Source organism: Manacus vitellinus, unplaced genomic scaffold, assembly GCF_001715985.3.
Source record: "Manacus vitellinus isolate BGI_N305 unplaced genomic scaffold, ASM171598v3 scaffold_3_pilon, whole genome shotgun sequence".
Lineage (NCBI taxonomy): Eukaryota > Metazoa > Chordata > Aves > Passeriformes > Pipridae > Manacus > Manacus vitellinus.
The window spans coordinates 20,099,121-20,125,276 of record NW_021940535.1 but is presented as its reverse complement, the minus strand read 5'-3'; the positions used below and the strand labels follow the sequence as shown (position 1 = coordinate 20,125,276).

Here is a 26,156-nt window from a genome sequence, read left to right as displayed (position 1 = left end):
ATATGAAGGTGGTAATTAAAAAGCATTATGCAGACCATCTAAAGATCGAAGACTTCCCTTACCCCCTGGAAGGTTCCTTTTCAGGTTAGTGACATGAAAAACTTAATTCCATAAATGCACATTCTTACTGACTAAATAATAAAATACAGAGGCAAATAAACAGATGACTTTCTCAGTCCCCTCTACGAGGAACAGAAAATACCCGTTACAGGAGGCACAGTGATGTGTGACGATGCATATTCACGGTGAGCACACAACAGAACTGTTGGTTGTTACTCCTGTCAGCTCCTGCTAGCACAGGAAGTACCTCAGGGGCAAACCTGTGAAAGAACATGAAGCACAGTTCCTCTATGCCCTGGCTAATACTGTTTTCTTACTGTTCCTAATAAAGCAACCCAAAGAGAGGTCACAAGCAACCTCACATGGCTCTAACTTCTAATCATATGACAGTCCACGTCACTTTGAAGACACTTTCACTTCTCCCCAGTCCTAAATGGATTCTGTAAAACAGAGAACCATTTCTAAGTTCTTTTATGTCAAGAAAGGCCAGACCTGCTACTGGCTAATAATGAAATATCACTGATAAAGTAGTCTGCATCAGTGTTTCTGGAAGGGTTCCCTGGAAGTATCTCTTGATGAGAAGACCAATTTTTCACAAAAATTTACTATAATAAAGAAAAACTAAACACAAAACAAAGACAACAAGTAGTGCAAGAGTGCAGCTTGAAAACAAAGTCTTACAATTATAAAGTGTTGTATTCAGTGAACATGTGGTGAAGAACAATGAAAATAATCCCACAGAATCTGTACAATTTTATCTATTTGATCACTTGAAAGGCTTCATCAAGGCATTCAACCCAGCTGGAAAAATAGGGTCGAAGGACTGCAGAGAAAGACAGATGCTGCATCTGAGCTGAGCATTCCTAAGTAAATAAACAACAAAAACAAAACAAAACAAAACAAAAAAAGCAATTCTGACACAGTTCCAAACTTTATGAGACATTAACTTAACAAAAGACCATTTATTCTGTCACTCTCTTTTTGTTCTTTTGTTTTGTAATTTGAGATAGAAGTAGATGCTAATTTTTTTTGCTTACTAATAATCTGTGCAATAACTGCTAGCGAATTAACCCATGTAATTTAGCACTATTTGTCAATTCTATTATCAGTTGTTATTAAGAAATTCAGGAAACAATTGTTCAAACAAAAGAACACCACAGAGGGCTTAGCAACTGAGGAGCTACAGCAGTAGACTGCTATTTATTTATATTTCACCAGCAACCATGTCTTGGCTTACCTCTAACTTTCTAAAAAATTGTATCTATTTATTTGTAAACCTCATACCTCATTCTCTTTCAGATTTAAGGCCTTTTATCAACTCATTTGGAAACACATGGCATCTTTAACACTTCTCACATCCTTTAATTTTTTATGTGCCACATAGTACGCAAAAGCCTCTGTATTCTCAGACTGAGATGAACTCTTTCAACTGATGACTGTTAACCAGAGACAGATAATATTTTTGCAGTTCTTAACTCACCTGATGACTGTCAAGCTTGTCTTTTGTGTGTTGATCAAGAGCTGCAGCTTGCAGCAAAGGCTTAATGAGATTCTCTTCCCCTTGAAAGGACTGTTTTTTTCAAGAAGAATCTGTAGCTAATCACTGCAAGTCTCAAGTTGAGAGGATGATTACTTGGGGGGAAAAGGAGGCTGAGAGTTCTGTAAAATTTGTATATGAAATAAGCAGGGTTTGCAAAAAGCAATTGGCTGGGAAGCCTTCAACTTGCAGTTCCTGTGCAAGACTTTATCACAGTGCATGGGTTACCACTTACCAGGAAGAGTCATACCAGTTCACTGCAGTGGCTGTTGAGCAAGCATCAGACTCAGCTGAAACTTCTCATATGCCACCTTGTATCTCAGAAACTCCCTGACACTACTGCTGATCCTAAGTTTATCATATAGCACAATGTGTCACAAGTATCAAACTATTTGCAAAAGCATGACTGCACACAAACCAAGAGTTTGCTGGGTGTGTAAGTTATATCACAGAAAGCAACTTGCAATTTCATGCAGTAACTGCGTCACTCGGACTCCTCTGAAGCCCAGGATATTACATATTCGTATGACTGCAATAAGATGAAACCAAGTCACTAAGACTTGTGGTTAGTGTTTTAGATACTGGGAAAAAATATACAACACATGTCAGGGTTTTGCCAAGATACCTGAATGAGTGCCAAAGGAGCTAGTGTTTGGCAAATGCTAATAAGTCCTTGTCCTCTACATGAGCCATTAACATATTTCCAGACTGCCTCATCGCTTAAAGAGAAGGTCACAGTCTGGAGGCCTGGATCAATCTTTATCAGCTTTGTAATATGTTATGGCTGCAAGATAGTAATGTCCAAATGGTATTTCACCAAATTATTACACTGAAGAGTATTGAAACTGCTGCAGACTATCCATGAACCAGCAAGCACTGCAATGCAACACTAAACTGAGACCTAATGCAAAAAAGGTGCGTTATACCAGGCCCAATGTGACACGTTTGCTTGGCAGTACATTTACATCTTCTACAGACTTATTAGGCTACCTATCACCTGTGCACATTCACACAGGTACTGAGAAACAAAACAGTAGCAAAGGGCACAGGTAGATAATGCACATTCGTGGACATAAGATCAACGCCTCTCTCTATACAAAGTAAAAGTAAAGAAAACACAGGTCAGACATTCACACACAAAACCCGTGCAAATGCTGTAAGAACACTAACCCGAAAAACACTTAATACTTGAGACCCAATCATTAAGGTTTGCAAACTGCATTATCTTGCCGAGTACAATATTCATAACCTTATTTAAATTGCAGTCACAAATTGTTGCTAAAGCAACAATTCTATGTATTTACAGAACTGGACAAAGAAAATTAGAAATCCTGCATTTGCCATGCACAATAGACATGATAGATTTAAGCTACCTAAATGTTCTCAGGTTATCCTTCAAACAAAATTTAAATTGAATGTTGATCTTTCCTAGAAATGATAGCATTTTGAGGTTTAAAGTAACCTTTCCCTGTCCAGTAATGAAATAAGTCTAAGACACTCAGAGGAGGTTTTTCATGTCACTTCAAATTTAAAAAAAAAAAAAAAGTTGTCATGAAAGACCCAAAAGGGATCTGAATCCAGAAATGTAAGTTGACTTCTTCAGTAAAAGACCATGTGCCTGCCCATGCATGATACCATGGGTTTTTTTTATTCAGGCAAAACTTGACAGCAAATCTTGTCGGAATGACAGCAGCAGTCCCTGCCAGGCTTCACTGATACAATACAACAAAAAGGCATCCCTCTGGCCATGGAAAATTCCCCAAACACTGAAAACTCATGCAATGCCACGTCTTCTCTTCCTGCTTAACATGTCAAATGATATCTGTCCCTCCATTTTTACAGTCACCCATGACCCTCAAGTTTTTTTAGTTTGTGTGCTCATCTCCTCCTGCCCCTTCATATTCTTTCCTCATTTTATCTGCTCTATTTTCTCCTGCTGTCCTCTCCTTTGTAAAGATTGTGTCTCTTCTTCCCACCATGCACAAGTGCTCACATCTATCCTGGCAACAAACTGAGCAGGCTATAGTAAGTGTCATGCTAACACCACATTCTTAGGCTTCCAGACATAGACAGGCACTGCTGTGAAGCCCCTTCCCTGTCCAAATACAGAGGAACACAGCAATAGCATTACACACAACATTTGGGGTCTCCATGTCCATGACCTACAACTGGTCCCAGCCAGGGTGGTTCTACCTCTCAAGAAGACATAGTACTGAGGTGTCAGAGGCTGTCAGGGTAGTGCCTTCCCCTTCTGCACTCATGACAAGTCACCCAGTCCCATACCCCCTTAGTAACATGGTCCTGCCCCTGGAACTCCTCCTAGCTCTGTGTGTTATCTGCTGCAGAGACACCCACAGCATGGACACATCATTTCGTACTGGGGTAGGTTCTACTCAGTGTAAGGATATTGGAAGATTGGGTTTTATTCTCCATTTCAACATGCAGCCTGCAGACAGGGTGCATATCTCTCACTTCTCCTCATGTCTGTAGGTACAGTGCCAGATGCCAAAGCTGGGCTAGTTTTTGCTCCAGTGACTTCTCTGGTCATGATGATCCACTGAGGAATGTTTATGGTGTAGGCCATGTCATCACATCACCCTTTTTCGTTGTCTTTGCCCCCGCTCCTGAGATTCCAGATCCCACTTTTCCTCCTTTGCTTTCCTTGTAACACTTTCCTTGTAACTTTTGGGCCGTGGTAGTCTCATCTGAGAATAAAGTTGGCCAAGGTGTTGCTTGAACTGTTTTTCTGACCCATTGGTGTTTAGCTGCAGCTGTGCCTTCCACTCCACTGTTTCAGTGGAGAAGCCTAAAGAGCCTGTGTTTTCTGGGGTGCAGCAGCAGGAAAGCTATGGCAGGGAGCCTGGGCTAGGGATGCTATAGCTCAACACAAGGCTGACAGATATCTTGACTGCTGCATTTTTTTGTGGGAAAGAGTGTGCAGGCAGTTTCTAGGATTGAAGGATTCTGGCTATGAAGACCTTTTGGAGCTTCATACGAGCTGACATGTCAGCTGAGTGTTGACAGCCTATCAAGCAGCTGACAGGGCACGGTCCTTCTCTGAACGGGGTGCTTCAGCCAAAAGCTTAGGAACAGGACTGGCAGGCCATTTCCTCTGCAAGCTAAGAGAAAAGTAAGGGAGGAACAGATGCTTCCCGGGGAGAGATACATGTTTTCTTGTTAAGTAGGGGAGAGCAGGACTTCATCAGACTGTACTACCCCCCTTCCTTCTCCTTAGAAGTCTCTCCCCTCCAAGCTAGTGGAGCAGAAGGGTAGACTTTATTACCATTTCTTTTGTCAATTCTCCTTCCTCTGTCACTTCTCTTAAGAGCAGGGCTCAAGTTTGACCCTCAACCCTCCCTTTTCCTGCATAGTTTGCTGCTGCTACTTGTCAGTCATATTTTTCCTTAGCAAACAACTGAGTCTGAAGCCTGTTATTCTTCCTGAGGACCATAGAGCCAGCAGCTGAAGGCAGCTGTCAACAGGGAGAAAAAGTCAAAACAAGCACTGAGAGTAAGGCAAGAGACTATGCCCATGTAGGACAGCCAAATGCCACCAGTAAAAGAGTGAATCTGCTCACTTCTAGACACTCAGCTCTGCTGATCCTCTCTGTAAGAACAGTGTTTGGAACAGTCTGGAGGATAACATTGCAGAACTTGATCATAATTTTGCCCACAGCAAACTTGTCCTCCCTCCCCAAACTGGCCAGCCACTGACCATCAGCTACTGCAACCACGGGACTCCACAGGGCAACAGCCACACACCCCTGAAAGCAAGTTTGGACTCCTAGAATTTCATCCAGTGATGGCAAAGTCATGGAAGTAGCTTGTACAAGTGCAAATTCTGGCCTATCACACCATCCTCAAGTGCAGAGAGGGAATCACTAGCCCTAGCAGTTGAATTTTGTGTCCCACATCCATGGTACCCTCCACTGTCTATAGGGCAGAGCACACAGAAGACTCAAAACTCATGAAAGTAAAGCATGGTCCATGTCTTCCTCCTCAGACAAAGGTAAGGAGGAAGCAGGCAGGAGTCAGCTCATCTGGAGTGTGCTCACAGAGTAGCTGCCACAGCTGCCAGTGGCAGAAAAAGTCAGAAGTTGTCAGGCAGTAGCTGCAATAGTAGCATGTATGAAAATGCAGGAACAGAAAACAAACCCAGAACAGATGTAGAGCAGAAATTAAGACGTGTTTCTGCATGTGAAATCTCTTTACAAGTGTCACTGGCAGAGTAACAACAAGCAGAGTCATATGCATGAGACAGACACTGGGACAAAACAGCACCTCCTGGAGTGGCCCCCAGAAGGGCTTGCAAGCCAGATGGGAACATTTTTCAGGTACCTTTCCTGCAGGCTGCTTTGAAACATGCAGTGGGATGTCCAGTGTACAGGAAGACACTAACTTTCTTGTCTGAAGTTAAACCCTCAAAACGCATCTAATGTGGTGTAAACTTCCCAGAAGCAATTGCTCCAATCTGGCTGTCTGCTCCTCTGGCACCCCACTACTGATCTAAGATAACACACAGCCTGACACCAGTCAGCACTCTGCTATGGGGACCCTTGGGCCTGACCCACCAAGACACTGTTACAGGCCATGTGAAATGCCACTTCCATCACAAGAGACTCTTCATCCTTCATACAAGAAAATGAGAAATATAAAGGGAAACAAAAAAAAATTCCCCCACAATTAATGTACATCTACTTTCAGTATGAATAAGAGAAATAATTTCTCAGGATCAAGAGCAGCTGACACCAAAAGGTCCTTTTTTCTCTCAAAGGGGGTATCCTCCACTCAGGATTAACCAATTCTCAACCTTTCATTTACGTGAGATTTTAACCAAACAACAATAATTTATTTTGTAAATGTGTTAAGAACTCCATTACAATATTGCACAGATTTTGCATATCATCTTTTATCTGGATGATGTCCAGGAATTTGTAGTAACAAGTCCTAAAATGACTAAGCATATTACTATAGAGATGATGACTCATCACTTCTCTCCAGTAATAAAACCATAAGGCATTTGTTATTTGAAGTTCCAAGCCACTGTGTGATCTCCTGTTCCAGCTAAACACAGGGGAGGTTTTGTTTCTGAGAAAACAGAATTGGGCCCCTGTGGCTTGAAGAATTCCACCATTCCATCAGAAACGCCTGACCGCTAGCCTTGCAAACTGCCAGGTCTGGCTCCTTAGATCTTGAGCAGCATCAAGAGGATGAAAACCACATGAAGACTGGAAAAATGTGCAAAGTCAAAGGCCAAAGAAAGGACAGGGCCACTCAGAAGGATCATGTGCAGTTGCTGATAGAAAGAAAAGGTTTCTTGAAGTTGAGAGCTCCTTTTAAACATATCTGTATTTTTCCATGATGCGAGTGAATTACAGCATTCATGTATGTGTGATGTAGGGTATGGAACTCTGGTAAGAACTCACTAACTACACTAAGAAGAACCTTCAGCTAAGACAGTAGATACAATCAATGACTACATGGTAAGAATGGAGTATTACAGTCACACCATCTTCAGTCTACAAACAGGTGTAGACTAGAAAAGTTAGCATAAACATGACTACTGTGGCACACAGTAGTATGTGGAACATGCATAAATAGAAAAAACACCCTGCAGATGTAGATGTTCCTTTCCTCCTAGTCCATTTTTGTTTCACACACACCCATTGCCTAAATACACATGCAGAATTCTCATAGAAAAAGCAGCTATGATATTGCTAGATGTATTGGGGGTGAGATTCCATAAAAGCATCTAAAAGAAAACTGTATTTCCAATCACAATTGAAAGTACAGTTCCAAAACACATCATACTCATACTCTTTAACATACTTGAGATGTTCTAATACACATACCATATTGTATCAAAGCTTTCATCTAGTCTACAATGTATTATTCCAACTCAGAACAGCAGCACCACAGTACAGCTGGATCTTGAGGGGACAGCAAACTTTAGCCTTTTTTCCCATTTGAAATTATTTCAATGGTACAGCTTTCCTGCAGGTATATAACTGGTAAGATATGTGCTAGGATATTTAATTCATAATACTGACTGGTTTCTTGCCTTAGATTCAGTGAGAACGGTGCTTTGAAGGCCATGATCTAGCTACCAGCACCATGAACTGCCCAGGATCTATTCCCAGTTCTGTCACAGTCATCACAGGACTTTAGATAAAGCTCTTTGTACCTTCTGTTATATTACAATTAAGTGTAACCATAAAGCAAAATGTGACTGAAAGCTTGCATCCCCATGAATTACCCCTCTCAACAAGTGCATATACAATACACACGTGTGTCTGTGTATTGCAGACATTATCGAGGTACAGATACAGATAAGCTTACACATATAGAAAAAGAAGTGTGTGCATGCAGTCTACCACAACAAGGATCTAGGTACAATAATTACTGAAAGCAAAGCTTCCATTTAGAAACTGAAATATGTCTTAACAGTTTTCACTTGAGTGAAATGTAAAAAATGGTAACGTTCAAATCTAATGACTCTTTAAAGCAATTACATTTATGATGTAATTTATGGCATTTATTAAACTCCTAACATATGGAATGCTCCTTTTATGTCAAACTGCAAGTTTCCCAAGACACACAAGTTTTATAAACTGTTACAGCAGGAACATTTCGCTTTGCTGTGACTCACAATGGCAAGTCCTGAAGGGATCCGTATTGCTACAGACTGTAGCTCACAACCAAGAGAAAAAGAAAACCAAGAGAAGCCAAAAACATTTAATTTCTTCATACTTGCGTTAATAGAAAGGACTGAAGCCCAGATCCAGCAAAACCCTTATGACAATTCGTTTTATCACACCAAGTTGAATCGGATATGCACATGGACAAAGCTTTAACAAAGGGGAAGCATTAGCAGGATCTGGGCTACACAGAAGTAATCCAATGGCCTTTTCTGCTCCTCATCTTTCTGCTCCGAACCTGTTATATATTAATCTCCTCTGAAGCAATGTTTTAGTCCATTATAGATGATCTATACACAGTCTGCTTCAAGTTATCACATCTCATAAATAACCTAACAATATTTTGCTGTGCTAATTTTATTTCATCACTCCCAAGGACAAAATGGTGGTAACAGACCTGGTCAACTTGAAATACAAAACTCAAATGCTAATTTAATTTATGTTCTTTTGCTTACAGAAATGAAAACAGAAAATTAAATAACTTCACCAATGGGGAAACATTTGCTTTTACTAGTCTTAAATCAAATAACACCTGCAAATGCAGAGTTGAAGGTTTTGTTCTTTTTTTCAATCATACAAGCAGCTTGCTTGGAGAAGTGGGTTGGTTTTCTTTATGTTTGGGGGTTCTTTTGTTTTTGTTTTTGTTTTTGTTTCATGAATGGTGAAGAGAAACAGAAAGCAGAAGCCAGGCACAAGTAACTGCTTATAGAGTATAAAAACTACCAATAGGAAGCGATGGTAAGCACTGAAGTCAACAAGTACTATGTTCTGTAGCAAAAACAATTTCCTGACAAAAGATTCATACATATTTTACAGGAAAAATGCTTCTCTATGCACATTTTCCAGTGCATGACACTTCCAATTTCCAAGCAAACTTCTTCTTTCCCCCTCCAAGGGGAAAATTGAGGCATTTTTTATTAATTTAAGCCTACATACAATTGAAATTTAATTTCAAATTAAAGAAAACTCAAGTATAGATATAGTCTTGATTATTGATTCTAATATAGTAATGTCCTCTGTAAAAGTTCACTAGCACATTATTTATGTCTTGTACTGGAAAACCAGCAATAAAAATCAAAAGCCCAGCCATAGCAGCTTTAATAAGACTGTAACAAGTATTTTTTGAGCAGTATAACTGGCTCCAAAACATTACAGTAAAGTATCCATATGCTTGTCAAAACTTGAAAGATACACTTTCAGATTTTTATATATATATATACACACACACACACACACATATATATATGCACACATATAAATATATAGGCACATATACATGAAAATGTCTCAAATCAGAGTGTTTTATGTATGGTGCAAAATTGTTACACTGAGAGTACTGCCGGGAACGTTGGAATGTAACTAATAATCTTACTTTTAAATAACTTTCTTTTTTTTTTTTCACTAAATAGACAAATTCTTGATAATCAGGATAAAAACCATATGTCCATGTATTCATATTATAACTTAAAAACTTCTCTGGAACATGTGAAATATTGCTATTTTTCATTCTGTCAAAACATCTGGATTTTAGTGGTTTTATAGCACAAATGGCTTGTTCAGAGTATAGCCTTTCCCCATTTAAAAAAATTTATACACCCATTTCATTCTCATCACATGGCTAGCATATGTTTCATGCCAACTTTATTCAAGGCCAAAACCTGTCGTAACTCATCAGGCCAATGATTTATTATAGGAATGCAAAGCAAAAAAAAAAAAAAAAAAAGATCCAATCAAGTCAGTAAAAAAAATTCTCCTAAATACCAAAACTTCCACACTATTCCGAGAAGTGAAGAAATAAATTACTATCAGATTCCCAGTTTCTGTCATAATGGAAAAGAAGTAGAAGAAAAGAAATAAAGGATGAAGAAGTTAGCTTAGTTTCTGTATGATCTGTCATTGTAAGCAAAGTTTTCCAAAACCAGTAGATGAGATAAGATCAAGTAAGGAATGCAGACTATTGAAATATTTCTCTTTCCAAAAAAATAACCAAACAAAAAACAGCTTAGCCCATGAAGGCACTGTTGAAAACACGGTTGCTTTAAATTAAGGCTGTTACATTTGCAAGCACATTTCCTCCTGAGGCTTGCTCACCATTTGCCTCTTATTTCTAATAAAACTTGGAGATAGTAGAGGTAGAAGATGATCATTATCCAGCTCCTTTTATATATAAGGAGACAGATGCAAAATAAAAACAATTTTTTACTTTTGGGCAGGTGATATAATCTTTTGGATTTGGGTTTTTTCCCCCAGTAAAGGCCTGAAGTATATACAGATAGACCCTAATTTGTCTCTTCCAGCTTTCTAGCAAAAGGTTTGCTGCAGCATTCATCTAATGCTACTGTCTTTTACTTTCCTCAAATGTTTTATTGTTATAAAATTCAATCATTGCCACTTAACATTGGTACTGTCTCAAAGGTAGTGAGAAGGAAACCAACTGAGCAAGTGTGAAGTGAGGATTTGCCAGTAGAACGCTAGAAAAACATTCCTGTTGCAGATACAGGTATTGTACACCTTCTCCTAGGCATCACCTGCACCTGTCGCACGGCACCAGTGGGAGTGGCCGGTCTCTGAGACAGAATGACTCCAAGGAGAGGCAGAGGAAATGACTGGGGGTCACAACCTGTCTGAAAAACCTGCTGAAGATGGAGATGACACGAAACTGGACCGTACAGTGACAGATGAGCCTGACTTTGTGAAGGAATGACAGCAACGAGATGACAGCGAGGTGGGCAGAGTTCAGGAGCTGGATGAGCCCACCAGGAATGAAGTTATGTGTCACAGCTGGGGCAACCAAGTAAGGTCACTGCTGTCAGCAGAGGGAAGATGTTGCTCTTCCTCTGCACCTCCTCTGGCACTTCGCCAACCCAGCAATGAGCCAACCAATTCACAAATCTAATAATGTCTTCTTCACAAGTAAAAATGCATTATGATTTTATCAATTTAATTTGATGTAATTTCACCTGAGGGAGAGCAGTAGCCTACAAGCTTTGGACAATACAGATGACTAAAGAATAGAGCACAGGATGACACTGTCAAGGGACAAAATGGAAGACAGACTGTGATTTCTTGGAAGAGAGGCCACCTTAGGAGAACCAAGAAAGGTAATGCTCATAAGCAGATATTATAAAGCCAATAACTCAAAACAAGCATGCCCACCTCAAGGTTTTGAAATGCCTTAGGAAGGTGCCCCTTATTCCTCAAGTGCCTGTCTACACTAGATGATAACCCTTTGCTGGTATCAATTTCCACACTTGCTCAAGAAATAAAGGACAGTGGCAAATCTAACCATTTTAATTCTGAAGAACCATGCAGATTATCAACGTGGGGCACACAACAGAAAGCAATGGGTTCTCCATAGTCTACTTCCTTGAAAGTTTGGAAAATACTTTACTTTCAAGTATATCAATCTTGTAACACCGGGAAATGTAAAGATGAAGTTTATGCTTGCAACCTTAACTCTGTCTTTTGCATCTATACATTATTTATACAGTACTTAAACAAGTGATCAAACACTATTTCCACTGGACATCTGCATCAATGCAGAGCAAGGCAAAAGTTCGAAAAAGAATAAAAATATTTAATACAGGAGCATATTTCTTATATTCCTTTAGCTGTGTATGCCAGAAGGTAAACAGTAACCAGAAGCAGCAAGCAAGCAAAGTTAAACTTCTAACAAACACAGCAGAAAAATGATCACCAGGACAGTATTTTATCCCTGTTTTCAGCAGTGATGCTAAGAGAATGAGCATTGCCAGCAGTTCAAGGGAGGTAATCCTTAGCCTCTGCTCAGCCCTAGTGAGGCTGTCTCTGGAGTGCTGTGTCAAGTTCTGGGCTCCTCGGTAAAGAGAGACATGGAGCTCCTGGAGCAGGTCCAGCAGAGAGCTACAAAGATGATTAGAGGACTGGAGCATCTCTCCTAAGAGGAAACGCTCAGGGAGCTGGGCCTGTTTAGCCTTAAGAAGAGACAACTGAGAGGGAATCTCATCAACGAATAGAAGTATCTGAAGGGAAGGTGTCAAGAGGATGGAGCCAAGCTCTTCTCAGTGGTGCCAACCACTAGGACAAGAGGTAATGGGCAGAAATTGATGCACAGGAAGTGCCACTTGAACATGAGAAAGAACTTCTTCACTGTATGAGTGACCGAGCACCGGAAGAGATTGCCCAGAGAGATTGTGCAGTCTGCCCTATTCGATATATTCAAGAACTGCCTTGACACAATCCTGTTGAACGGGCTCTGTGACGACTCTGCTTGAGGAGGGAGGTTGGACCAGATGACCCACTGTCGTCCCTTCCAATCTCACCCATTCTGTGATTCTGTGAGTTCATAATAGTGTGTGCTGATTTAAAGAAGGTCCTGTTTCTTTTCCTGACAACATATTCCCACCACTTATACCAGCTCCAGCCTTCTTCAGACCCTTCCACAAGACACTGTTATGGCAGAGGATAGCAAAACAAAAAAGTTGCGTAACCTGCCAGATACATGAGTTAAATCAATTCACAGAGCTGAATAGGAGGCAAGAGAGGAGAGTAGTATCTTCCCAAGCTGCAGAAAACTTACATCCACCCAGCTGCCAGCCAAACTGCAAATGCCACATTCTGGAACTGGTCTCTAATTATCTGGATATCAGATTTGCCAATATATGCAGTTCTAAACCGCAGATATGACGAGCATGCACCTTTACATCTGAAGTCAATATAAGCTGCTTTTGGAACACATGAGGAAATGCTAAGCATTTGGAAACCTTCTGGCAGTAGCCTGTGAATTAGCTCCCACTTGCAACATGGAGAGATAATCGCATCCTTCTCACCATTAAGATTAAACGCTAGTGAGAAATACAGTTATCAGAGCAGTATTACAGAAAAGCTCCAGAGAAAAATGAGTACCTGTCTGCACTGCCAGGCTCCCTGTTCTTGTAAATAAGGCCCAGCATAAGGATACAATAACGTATTCTGCAGCCACTCATAACTTAATATGGTTTATTCTAAAAACCCAATGAAGCAGAAAACTTGTGGAAAAAATGATGTCAGGAGATATATACACACACTGAAAGGGCTAAAGTAGATTCACAGAAGACAGACTTCACAATCCAAATGTTCTTTTCACACAGCTATGAGCACTCCATTTTTAGAAGCCTTTGAATCCACACAGATACAGGTGAAACACTCATCATTAACTCTGGTTATCTACAAGGGTTATTTCTCAGCAAAAATGTAAATCAACCAGTGATGCCGTTACCAAGAAAAATCTGGAACGACGTAACGCCACATAGCGCGATGTGAGCCTTCGTACAGCCAAAGACTAGAACATGGACAGAGCTGCATAACCACAACCTGTTGCCCTGCCCATCCTGAGAGCACACAGTCTTAGGTGATACTAAGAATAAAAAGCAGGAACAACAGCTCCATCCCCTCCACATCAGCCTACCTGCTGACATTTTCAGAGACTGGAGTGATGGGGATACAACATGCCCAAGCAAAACTCAGTGGGAACGCCAAAGATGACACTTCATGAGGTATCAGGAGAATGCACATGCTAAAGTTTGCGAGGCACCCAGACAGAACAGTGATGAACAATCCAGAAAAGCCCACAGAAGTGTGTCCTCAATATTAATTCACTTTTACTAATGACACAACTTGCAGTACATCTCAGTAAAAGCTGTCAAACTATCAAAGGACATAAACAGTTCACTTTGAAATAAAAATACATAAATGTCTAAACAACTGCAATACATAAATATGAAAAAAATTCCTCTACCATTTGCTTGGTGCTCTCAATAACAGCAGTGCATACCAATTAGCGCATCAAAAAACACCGGAGAACACAAGTGCTGGAGGCACGGCACTAAAAGTCTGCAAAGACAAAATTTCTCAACTCTCACATTGCCTACAGAAGCGTAGCCCTGTCCAACCACCTATTCCAAACCTCCACCTTTTCCCAAATTCCATTTACTTGCAGAAAGTTTTAAAACCCAACAAATTCCCATTACTCCGGACTGACACGCTGAACTGCACAAGAGGTGTCACATCAAGCAACGTACCAGCAGCTCTTTGTCTCACACCGTGAGAGAGGCACCGCTTTGGCTTTTCCTCTGACCTGGCTTGCAAAACAAGACAAGTCACAGGGCAAAAGCACAGAGGCTCCTACCTGGCGTCCTGCCAGCTAGCTGTAACAGATTTTGGTACTGTGTTGTTTTATATATAGCAAGAAGCAGGTCTCAGCCTTCTGCTCAAGCTTCAGATTTCCAAATGGTGTGAGGAGTAATTGTTTGTAGAACAGGCTAATTCTGAAGTGAAAGAGGGCAATGGCAATGGTGTGAGCAAAACTGGCAGTGATACCTGATGTCAATCAGCAGGGAAAGAAACGGAATGTCTGTGGATTGTCGTGTGAATTAAAACAAGACCATTTCAGAGAGAAGAAAAAACCTAAGGTAAAAATTGCATGAGACTGGACCATCACCCCTTTGATGTTTTAGATCTTCAGTGCCACCCACCATCCTGTTTCCATCTACATGGGTGCACCTGTGAGCATCTGTAACTGCATAAGAGTTATTTAAGGCAAGTTAGCAAAAACGAAAACACCAGCTTCTCAAAATATCCCCGAGAGACCACAAAGAGCAGAAAGGGAAGAAGAAAAAAAGAGCAGTAAAGTATATAACCTGGCAGACTTGAATGGCTTTACCATATGAAACTTGGGTAAAATGCAAATTAAGGAAACAAACATCTATACCAGAGTAAAAAAAAAAAAAAACCCACCAAAAAACCCAACCAAAAATAGGGGATGGGGTGTAAAAGAACCTTAGATCTGATAGCCTATAACTATCTCTAAGGTTAAAAATTAACACAAAATTCTCACTAAGCTCTCAGCATGTAAGTATTATGACTGAAGAGAAGGCATTATACCTAAAGAAACTGAAGACATTTAAAAAACTTAACTACTATTAAAAGCTATCATGAAGAAATTAACATGTTAATTTGAATAGAAAAAAAAATCTAAAGAAAAATACTGTGTACTTACTATCATTTAGTGTTGTGAAGTCCAAGAATCGATATTCATAGCAAACATCTATCTTGGTTTCTACCTGAGGCCTCTTCAAAGTTGAATAGATATTACCAGGTCGTTTTTCATCATGCTTCTCTAGTTTGTTCAATCCACAACCCATTTCAGCAGCTCCTGATACAAAGATAGGGAAAGGGAAAAGGGAAAACGCATAAACACGATTAATTTTTACTTTTTTCTTTCTGGTTTCATGCCCCACACTAGCACATTTGGTGATTTTTAATTTTAAATACAAGCTAACTACAAACTATATGAAATAGTATAATTAAATAAATGCTCAGATAGTAACTGAAGTATATAGTACTCATATCAACCCTCAGGCATGCTATTATTTTATTGGAAAATTGACAGTTTAATGCATGTATTTTGCATCATTCAAATGTATTCAATAGTATACTCTGGAAGACACATATTCCATTATAAAAAGTAGCTGAAAATCCAAAATAACTTGCTAATATAAAGGTTGACAACTTAATAACAATTTCTGTATATGCAACTCCTATGAGAGCAGCTAGTATTAAGCTTTACACAGATCTCTGTAACATTAAAATTCGTATCTAGCCTTTTAATTCAATGGAAAAAGCAGGTCTGCAGAGAACTAACAGCATTTACAAAACAAACTCACTTCCTCCTGCCTCATTTTTTCAGGTAAACCACCGGAAATAATGGCACTTTCCAGAAGCCATGTTCAATACAAAAGAGGGGCACGGCTACAGAACTGGACTAGATAAATACGTTTCTCTTTAATAAGCTGCTAGTCCACAAGATTTTAAAAGATTACTTCTGACATCCATTCCTGCTACACACTAAATGTTTCTCAATATCCCGCACATTATGGCTTATCTGAGTATGAAAGAATGGAAGAACTGCCTGGTTAAAATACTTAGATGATCCAAACTCTCTCATTCCTCTCACCAGCATTGGTGGGACTGAAGCAAATTATTTCAACCAGCAGCAAGTATGAAACAATAAAGACAGATCAAGTAGGTTTTTCATTACAACCCACTCCGCATCCTGCCTCCACCTACATGGAGAAACACATGCTTTTGGGATGGAGAGGGAAACGCAGAATTAACACTCAGTAGTGACAGAGTGGCTCCCACAGGCCATTCCACACCCCTCAAGGCATGGGATCCATTCAGTGTAAAGACACCGCACAGAGCATCAGGAAGATCAGTGTTACAGCCTCCCTGCAACCTCCAGTGTACAGCAATGAGCACGTGAAAACCTTCAGTCACAGACTAGGGCTGCCTTTACCTTGACAGTTAATAAACCTCAAGAAGAAAATGAAAACCTTGTTCAGATTGCCCATCTCCAAAGAGCTGCTTGCAAGCTCATGCCACAGGTCCATCCCCCAAATGCTTAGAAAGTTAAGTCAAATTTCCAGCCTCAACATATTTGGAATCTACTTGAAAAAATTTATTTATACTTATATTGTGCTCTAACTTTTATACATTTTTTCACTCCCTCATATTTCCTTGTGAAATCATTCTTATTAATAATTACCAAATCCCTTAGCATATTTTGGTAGGACAAATGTTCTCAAGTCCTGTTCTGCCATTTCCAAGACAGGATCTCTGTTCCCTTCACCACCCCACTCACTCTCATTTGCATCAGTGTTCTCATTTCTCTACATGAACACAGGTGACCATATGCTCAAAAAGAGATCTTAACAAGACTTATTAAAATAACATTGATGCTTCCTTGTCTCTACTGCAAATAACACACCTACTGCACCCAAGATCATCACTCACAGCTAAATCATCACATTCACAGTTTACTGTCAGCTTCCCAGCAGACAAAGAACCTGTTTCTCTTTATTTTTATCCAACACAGCTAACCGAGAAGTTTCCAACTCATCCCTCATAACTTTGCTATATTTCTTTGCATTTCTACTGCTCAGTAATAATCTTATCCCATTCCTGGAAGAAAGAGTTGGAAGTCTTTCCAGGCTCAACAATACCACCCATCTTCTGATCATCTGCAGAGTCCATAAATGCATATTTACATCTTCTTGCAAAGTCACTAATAAATAGATCAAAACTGGACTGACCAACACACCAAACTTGAAAAAAGCAACATAGTAAATATTTGATGACACAAAACCTGGAAACAGAAAAAACATTTCCTAGAAAGACCTGCAGTATCAAAAAAAGTGGATGATGTATCATATGTGTTCCTGAAGTTTCAATATTTGGTGGATTCATCCAACAGAAAACAACCTTCCCTGATTACTTTGAGAGAAAAGTAAAAACTACTTTAACAATTTCTACCAGTGAAATCAAGGTTTGGGACTTTTTTTTCTCATTTGGCATTTAATGTTGAAAATCCCCAGGATCTTTTTATTTTCCCAAAGTGATACTTTCTACCATTTATTTTTTTTTTGGTAGTAACAAGTACTACCATCTTTGTATATACAGCAGGTTCTTTTGTCTGCCTGTGCAATATTATTAGCTTCAGTTTAAAATGTTATTTATTTTAATACACAAACATCTACTGCATATTAATGAGCCTAACAAGATACTAGGCATTTTTCCATGAGCTGTAATGGAATACATCTAGCAGCGTACTTGTGCTAGTAAGGAATTGAGATAGTAGTAAGTATGAGAAAGTGTATCAAATTTCCTGTTTCAGCAGTAGGCCAGTAATTCTTATACATCTTAAGTACACGGGACAGCACTTCATAAGGAAAAAAACTCCATTTCAGAGGTCATTAGGCCACAGTGCCTGCAACCTTTGGTTATACAAATAGTCTGAAATCCACAGGGCCCTTCAGAGAGTGATGGTAGCAGAAGTAGGCCTCAGGGACTCAGTATTTCACATTGTGGAGAGTTGCATTCTTTCCTAAATTGGGGTGAAAGTGCTAGAAAATACAAGCCTGTGCTTCCAGCAGCAGCCACAGACACTCTCCTCTGCCTCTCCAGCAAGCATTTCCTCAGCCCTTTGGAGAAAAACTGGTCAACCCTCATCGTCCCTGTGAGCAATGACCTCTGTGAACACTGACAACCCACGAGCCATTCAGCCTGGGATACCTGCCCAATTGGAAATGGACTGAAAACACCCTTTTTTTGGTGCTGATTCCCTAGTGATTGCTTACTAGAAGACTGATTTTCATCTTTGTGCTGCTTGGCTAAAATTTCAATCAATATCTTTGAAGATAAATGCTTCCTCGCATTTCATTAAATATACACACTTATGTTACTTAAAGCATGCATATGGAAAAGGATGATGGAAAAGAATGTTTTCTCTTGAAAAAAAATGAGGGATCAAGGGAAAAAATTAAGCTTCACAACATCACAACCTTTTCCACAGTAATTAGGATGCAAGTCCTACAGCAGTAGAAAACAAATCTTAAAAAATAAAGTTCCTACTTTAATACAGGAGCCTAAGTATTAAAATAGTTCCAGGGATGTACAAATACTTAAAGTTTCCTCAAATATACTGGTGATGTATATATGACAAGTCACTACTGAATCACCAAATTCTCCTCAAAGTTATCCCACAAACTTCCTACTGAGACAGCTTGCTTTATAACCTTCCAAAGACTTTTAACATTAGTTATTACCCTCTTCCTTTCATTTGCAGCAAAGTTAGTGCTGTTCAGAGTCTTCCCACCATCGTCTGACAATATCTCTTTGCTTTTCAGTTACAAATTCGGTTGCCAACAGGACATTATTCACCTTATTAATTTTCTACACTGGAGTTATCAAAGAGTGCTGTAAGAAATATTCATCACTGATGTACTCAAAGTAACCTAAACACATTTCAATCTACTTTTTCAGGAGGTATATTATTTGGCTACAAGGGATGTTTAAGGTTACTGTACAACTTATATTTATCCTGGCTTTCTATACTTGCATGTGAATTCCACTTTTTTTTAACTCATATTAAAACAAAATATTATCACTAATATCCACTTTTTAGTAAATTGAAAAACAATTCTTCAAAAACACTACCAAATTTTCAAATTCTTTTTGCTCTGCAGTAGGTTCTAAGACACGCATTTTCTTTCTCATGAATGCAAAAATTAATTATCAAGTCACAAGTTCCTTACTTACAAGAAATACCTTCAAAAAGTAACATCTAACGAAGAATATTAACCACTAAAATTAAGATTTAGCTATGAGCTCTTACAACTACACATGCCAGAAAAACTAATTCTGTTAATAAACTCACTTAGATTGCAAATTATCTTACACATGCTTTATGATCTTGTTAATCTCAAATTTTTCATGTGTTCAGCCATGTGATGATAAAACTAGAACTGAAACCCAAATCTAACAACAGATTGGGTTTTTTTAGTCTGTATCTCACTTTAATTCTGAAAAGCATCAAAAATAGAAGGTACAATGAGTTGCTGAACAACAGCAAAGCCTAGTCAATTAATTCTTAAGTTTCTCCTGTGAATGACAGCAAAGGCCTTCACTGGTTAGGGAAGGAGCAGCTTGCTTCTGCAAACCGAGTTCAAAAATGTAACCCAGAATTCGTACAACCCAAGCAAATGTCCAACTTGCAAGCCACAGAAAAAGCCTCTTGCTGCCACCTCCTCCTCCCCATTACTCGTGAATTTCAGGAGTAGAGAAGCTCTGCAGAGCATCTGGGAAACAGGACAGAAACTCACCCTAGCATGGCACATGACCTCCCCGTGAACACTCCTTCCCAAAACAGGTTTTATTGAAACCTTTGCCATGAAAAAAGCCAAAAAATGACAACAAATTGTACTCAGCAAGAGAAAAAAAAATCCAACAATATTTCCATTTTTAGTCACCTCTGCGACCCACGAAAATTAGTGTATCTCAAATATAACATCGGAATTTTTACAGCTTCTATAGAGATGCACAGAGTTCTCAACTACTGATCTCTGAACCTAAGCTTTCTAAAATACCCTCTGCAGCTTGGGTTTGCTTTCTCACATTGCTAGAGTGTGTCCAAAATAGATTAAATACAACGAGTTCAGAATTAGCAAAGAACAATAAGGATAAAATAACACCATGTAGCTAACAACTTATTTTCTTGTTAATAGTTATTCAGGCCCCAGGATTGCTTTTCAGCAGGAAAAGAGCACAAAGAAAAGGAAGAGGAAAAAAAAACCCTTGTCTTTGATCTGATTTTCTGTTTGGAGGTTTTGGGGAACAAATTAAACTAATTTTCTGATTTATTGATCCATCCTTTCATGAAACTCCATAACAATTTATCTTCAAGGAATAATAATGAAAATTACACTGAAATGTAACAGAACCACATGGCTAATGGAAGCTTGACTACATTACCAGAGTAAGTAATTTAAGGGATTTTTATCAATTAAGTACATATTGGCTAAATAGTTTATTTCAACTGTATCAATGCATTGTGTCGATGACTACTTAGGGGGATAATTTGAAAAGAATCCTGATGCAATTCTTTTAAATACTTATAATATTAGAATCAACTGCTAAGTATATATAGCATTAGATAGAATATTCTAACAAACATATAAATGTAATACGCTACCATCTGAAATAGAACCAAGGTAATTTTAGTATTTACAATGTGCTATATGGACAATTCATGCTAGTCAGCTTGTTTTTAAGCACAATTAGTGAAAATAAGTTTTCCTGCATTAGTATTTTTAAAGTGTTTATTGTCCAGGACTAGTGACTGCATTCTGTAAGCTTTATCACAAATTATTTTTTAAAATCCATACAATAAGTTACTGCTAAAGTTCCTTTCACAAAATTATGGAATATAGTATTCTTACTGATGAGTGCAGCAGCTGGAAAACAAGATAACTGCAATGTATTAATAGGTTTTCTCTCTTGATTTTGTTTAAGACCTTTCATCCTCATTCCTCCTTTCATGGGTAATACTTAGGTACCTCACAGGGATGCTAGAAGGCATTTACAAATAATTACAGGACTTCACATTTGTTGTGTTGTAATGAGACATGCTTATTTTCTTAAACCCTCACTCCTGCAATCCTGACCTTTCCATTTTCAACATAATAAGCACTTCATGCTCAGTTCACTTGCTAGCATGTGGTCACTTAATTCTTGCATCCTTCCCACTCTGCAAAAAAACAGAGTGTTTAGTCCCCCACTCAGCTCTGAACAAACCCTGAGAGAGCTTGCAAATTATGGTCAAGTCCCTTTCCTAGCATAGTTAAAGCAACAAAGCAGAGAAGGAATAACAAGGCAAAAAAACAGCATAACTGAAGAATTAAGAACATCAGACCTGACAAACTGGGTGTACAAACAGACAAAGAAAGCAGAACAGTATGCCAGGATGATCCTTTGTCAGTTCCTAGAACAGAACCCTGTCTGTGACATATCCCCATTTTTCCTGCCCTGGCTTACCACTGCATAGTTTTTTTCTGAGATTACACTGTTTAAGAGGGAAATTCCTTACCAAGAGATACATTGGAAAAAAAAGGAAGATCAAGTGGGTGTTACCAGAGGAAAGTATGTAAGCATATACTCAATAAATATTGAAATAATTTTTATTTGTGGAGATGGATCTTTTGTTTAAGTAACTTAAGTTTACCAAACAATTCGAAAGATTCTTAAATACTTAATTTGAAAATACAAGGAATAATTACCATAAATCCCATAATTACCAATAGTCCCATCTATTGTGGGATGTTACAGCTGACCAATTTTTTTTCACCATATACTTACAAGTTTGACCAGTGCTGTCAGGATTTTAGACTGGAGGCTGATAACTAAATCTCAGCTTACAGAAAGGTTGGTGAAAGAATAATCCCAGATTTATCCTTTATCATTGATTTGATTTAAATTAAACTGCAGAGCAACCCAAGTAAATCTGCAATTAAGGTTTCCAATTTCTAAAAGCAAATCTCAAAAACTAAAGAATTCATTAGTGAGATGAACAGGAACAAACAGGAGGATGTGAGCACAGGGGAGGTCTGGAACATGTTTAAACTATAATATGAGTATCTGCAGAACTTAGAACCCAAGAAAGTGACAAGAGGATTTGTAAGAAGGTTTCCAGACACAGCAAGATGACTTACTTAATAAAGAAGGAAAGCTAGAAAAAGCAGAGAGATGTCAAGGGACAGGAACAAAGTTCAGCAGAAGAAACTATAGTCTTGGATCAAGAAACACCAGCATGAAATGAAATGTGCCAGAAGCCAAGGCAAGTTGGAGAGGTCAAAGATAGCACAACTCAACAGAAGCAGAACACAAATCAGGACTAACCTGGACTCATACCAAAAACTCTGGATGCCCTGTCATAATGAACTGCATTTGTGTGATTAAAAACCAAACTATTGCATCGGGTTGGGTACTGTCTCCCTGGGAGACAAGAAAATGTACTGACTACACAAGAAAAATGGAGAAGAACATAATTTGGCCAATTAAGACAATTGCTAGTTCAAGAGTTCCTCAAGAGTTCCTAAGCTTGAGGAAGAAAACAAAGTAATACATGGATAAATACGATATGGATTCCGTAAAGTTAGAACAGTAAAGTAGACCCTGACAGGTCTTGTATACCCAAGTCACAAAGAAAGCACAGCCCTAGCATGCAGCATGTCAAATAACACGCCACCATGATAACATGATTTCAACAAACTCTTATGAGGTGCTATTGTCCTTACTGCAGTGTTCAAAACACTGACTTGGACTCAACTCTGCTGTCCTGTATAACACACACTTACTTTGCTCTGTGCTGTCCCTGGGCCTGCAGGTCATCAGGCCACCTCTGTGGGCTTCCTGCCCATAACCAGGGGCTGCCATCAGCCACACTTAACCCTCTCTAGGGAAACAAAGCTGGGGCTTATGTGTGTGCATGTGGGGAAGAGCAAACAGAATCAGGGAGAACTGATGGAGGAGGAAGTCAAGTTGTGCTAGTGCTGGGGAGCAATCTGAGGAACAGTAGGCTGGTGGGAGACTCTTGTTTTCTACCCTACCCACATCCCCCTGTAATGCTCATCCAAAATATCTCATACTTGGTGATACCACGATGCTGTCTTTCAGCACAGCAAAAGATTCAAATAGTACCTCATATTTCTAGAAAATACTTTCACACAGGGTATTTCTGGTCAAGATAACAAAGCGTTAATGTCACTGAACAAGGCACAGGTAAAATTTATCTCAAAACACCACATGCAAATGTTCAAGCAAGTTGCCTCCCCTGAAGACAGGAGACTACAAAAATGCTAAGAAGGACTAGAGAACTACCCTGAAAAACATAAGGGAAAATCACAGCAGCTAACATTTGTTGTCTAGAAAATAAAGACTGAATGAACCTGACAAAAGTATGTGTAGGAATGCTAGGAATCCAACTTTCCTTTAAAGTTAGCCCCAAACCACTCTGAATCCACAGAAAACAGGTATGAAAAACAGATGCATACTGCAATGTATGCACAGTTGCTTCAGGACAGTGAGTAAAACCATGATAAAACACAAAACTAGACAAACTAGACAGTTCTATGCTTACTGCCTTCTGCCAATTTGCCATGGAGCAAAACCCCAGCCAACTGATTGAGGGCAAAAGCTACAGTGGATCACTGGTGTCAGGTGTGAAACTGTGGGATCTCACATAAAGCTGGGGATGGAATAATAGTTATGCCAATATTTTTTACTTATTTTAAATACAAACTTCATCAATTTTGATTTTTCTTCTTCACAAGTCTATGACTCCAGCTTTTACACCACAGAGTCTGAGACCACTTCATTATACCCAACATGGTATTTGCATTTCCCAGTACCGCAGCTCAGAACTCCCTTAGGTATTTAATCACAGCTGTATACAATCATTTCATGCTACATTCTCATTCTTGGAACAGGGAATGCCAGCATTCACAGGGTGGAAAGCCCCTTGTCTAATGTAACTAACTTGAGGTTAAGTCAGATTCCTAAAATAACCCTTCATTCTGAGACTTTTCTTTTTCCTTAGAGAAAACAGAAATTAAATATGATCAGAAATTAAATGTGATCACTAGCACTGTGATTGCCAGTAACTTGTTATTCAATACTAGAAGCTGAAATGGACTGGATTCATTAAAAATAAAACATAAAAGTAGATGTACAAAAAGATTTCCCCTCGTAAGCTGGAGATCAGCTAAGTCTCCATAATGTTAGTTATTCTCCTACTAAATATATAAATAAAATCTTTTTTTTTTTAAAGGGAATAAAAACAGAAGTGGCATACAATCATACCGCAGCTTCCAAAGTTTGGCTGAAAACATTAAAGAACATTCTGTCAGGTATAATTATATTTTTATCATTTTAAATCCAGCAATCGCTTTAGCACAACAGCCACCCCTACCAAGACCACAAGTGGGCTCCAGCACCGCTCCCCGTCCTGCCACACAGCAGCCTCTGGTTCAGCTCGTTTCCTGGGTCCGAGCTGGAAGCGCTCTGGAGGGAAGCACGCTCAGGCGTAATGGAAAACAAATGTCTCCTATTAATTATTAGACTTAGCTGAAAGTACCACAGAAGAGCTCTAAAAGTCCATCCAACTAAATCCCCCTTTTCCAGAAACACATAGGCTGTGAGAAGAGGCTGCTCTGACAAGAATTCAGATAAACCAGAGATGTATTTCATACTCAGACGTACAAATGCTGACCCATGGTCATCCTGCCTCTCTTTACATTCCAAGAAAAACGTGCTGAAACGGCATCGAGAACTCTAAAAGGCATTAAAACTAGAGAACAGCGACTGTAAAAGCCCAAACCCCAGCCAGCCACAGGGCAGCACGCCGCGGCACCGCCGCCTCCAGGTGCCCGGCATGTTAGGGGCCGCCGGGCTGGGCGGGTCGGACACCCGGCTCATGCTCGAGCTCCGACCTCCGTCTCTGCCACGGCTGGACACGGACTCCCGCCGCGTGGCTGCGGAAGATGCCAGCCACAGCGCCTGGCGGTCCCCCGGGCAGCCCCGGCGGTCTCTGCACACACGGGCTGACAGAGACGGCGTCTTGTCCCGGGCGTGGCTCCGGCTTTCGGCCCTCGGCAGGGGACCGCGGCGGGCGGACCCTTCGGAGAGGCTGCCACAGACCGCAAACCCGCCGGGAGCGGGCAGGAGGCAGTGGCCCCTCTGTGCCCCGCCGAGGGTCTCCAGCAGCCCGTCCACTAACCGGGGCACGCCGGGCCAGCCCGCGCCTCCGCTCGGAACTTCGGGAGCCAGAGCACCGGACGAGCCGAGAGCCCCAGAAGCGTTTTCCTCGCTCCGCGCCGGACCCTGCCCAGCAGCAACCCCCTCCCGCCCCCTCGCCGAGTTTGCCCGCCGGCCGGAGAGGAGTGCGCGCGGCTACCTGGGGCAGGCCGGCGGCGAAGCGCAGCCCGGCGGTGTGAAGGATGCCCGGCGGGCGGAGACGGGCCGGCCCCACTGACAGCGCTTCCTCCTCCTCCTCTGGCTGCCGCCCCGTGCCCGCCCGCCGCGCTCCGGCGGCCGCTCCCCCCTCGCGCTCGCGACAGGGAGGTGCCGGGCCAGCGACCGCGCCGCCACACGGCCCCGCCGCCGCCACAAAGTTTGTGCGGCGCAGCCCGGGGCGGAACGGCTCCGCCTCGCGGCCAGCCGGGCCGCCCAGGGGCCGCGGCCACTTCCCTTCCTCCGAGCGGCGGCGCGAAGCCCCCGCGCCCGCCGAGCCCGGGCAGCCGTGGCAGGCAGCGGCCGCTTCCATCGCCCGCCTCCTCCGGCCACGGCCCGAAGGCGGATTGCTCCGCCCGCCGGCAGGGCGGGAAGTCCCCCGTGCACTGCCCGCCTCAGCCCACACCCCGGCCCGGGCACAGCTCCCCCATGTTCCCCCCCATCATCGCTGATGATACAAACTGGGAGGAGGGGCCGGTACCTCCGAGAGCTATGTGGCCC

General features: G+C 40.8%; 1 protein-coding gene across 1 annotated transcript in view; it reads right to left on the bottom strand.

The window, feature by feature from the left end:
* The window catches only part of RFTN1 (raftlin, lipid raft linker 1), a 94,703-nt gene extending 68,547 nt beyond the window's left edge, over window positions 1-26,156 (bottom strand). The window contains exons 1-2 of the mRNA XM_018075137.2: window positions 26,137-26,156; window positions 15,310-15,465 (exon numbers count right to left, since the gene is read on the bottom strand). Coding sequence (XP_017930626.1) covers window positions 15,310-15,454 — 145 coding nt within the window. The 5' untranslated portion in view covers window positions 15,455-15,465; window positions 26,137-26,156. The remainder of the gene's footprint in view (window positions 1-15,309; window positions 15,466-26,136) is intronic.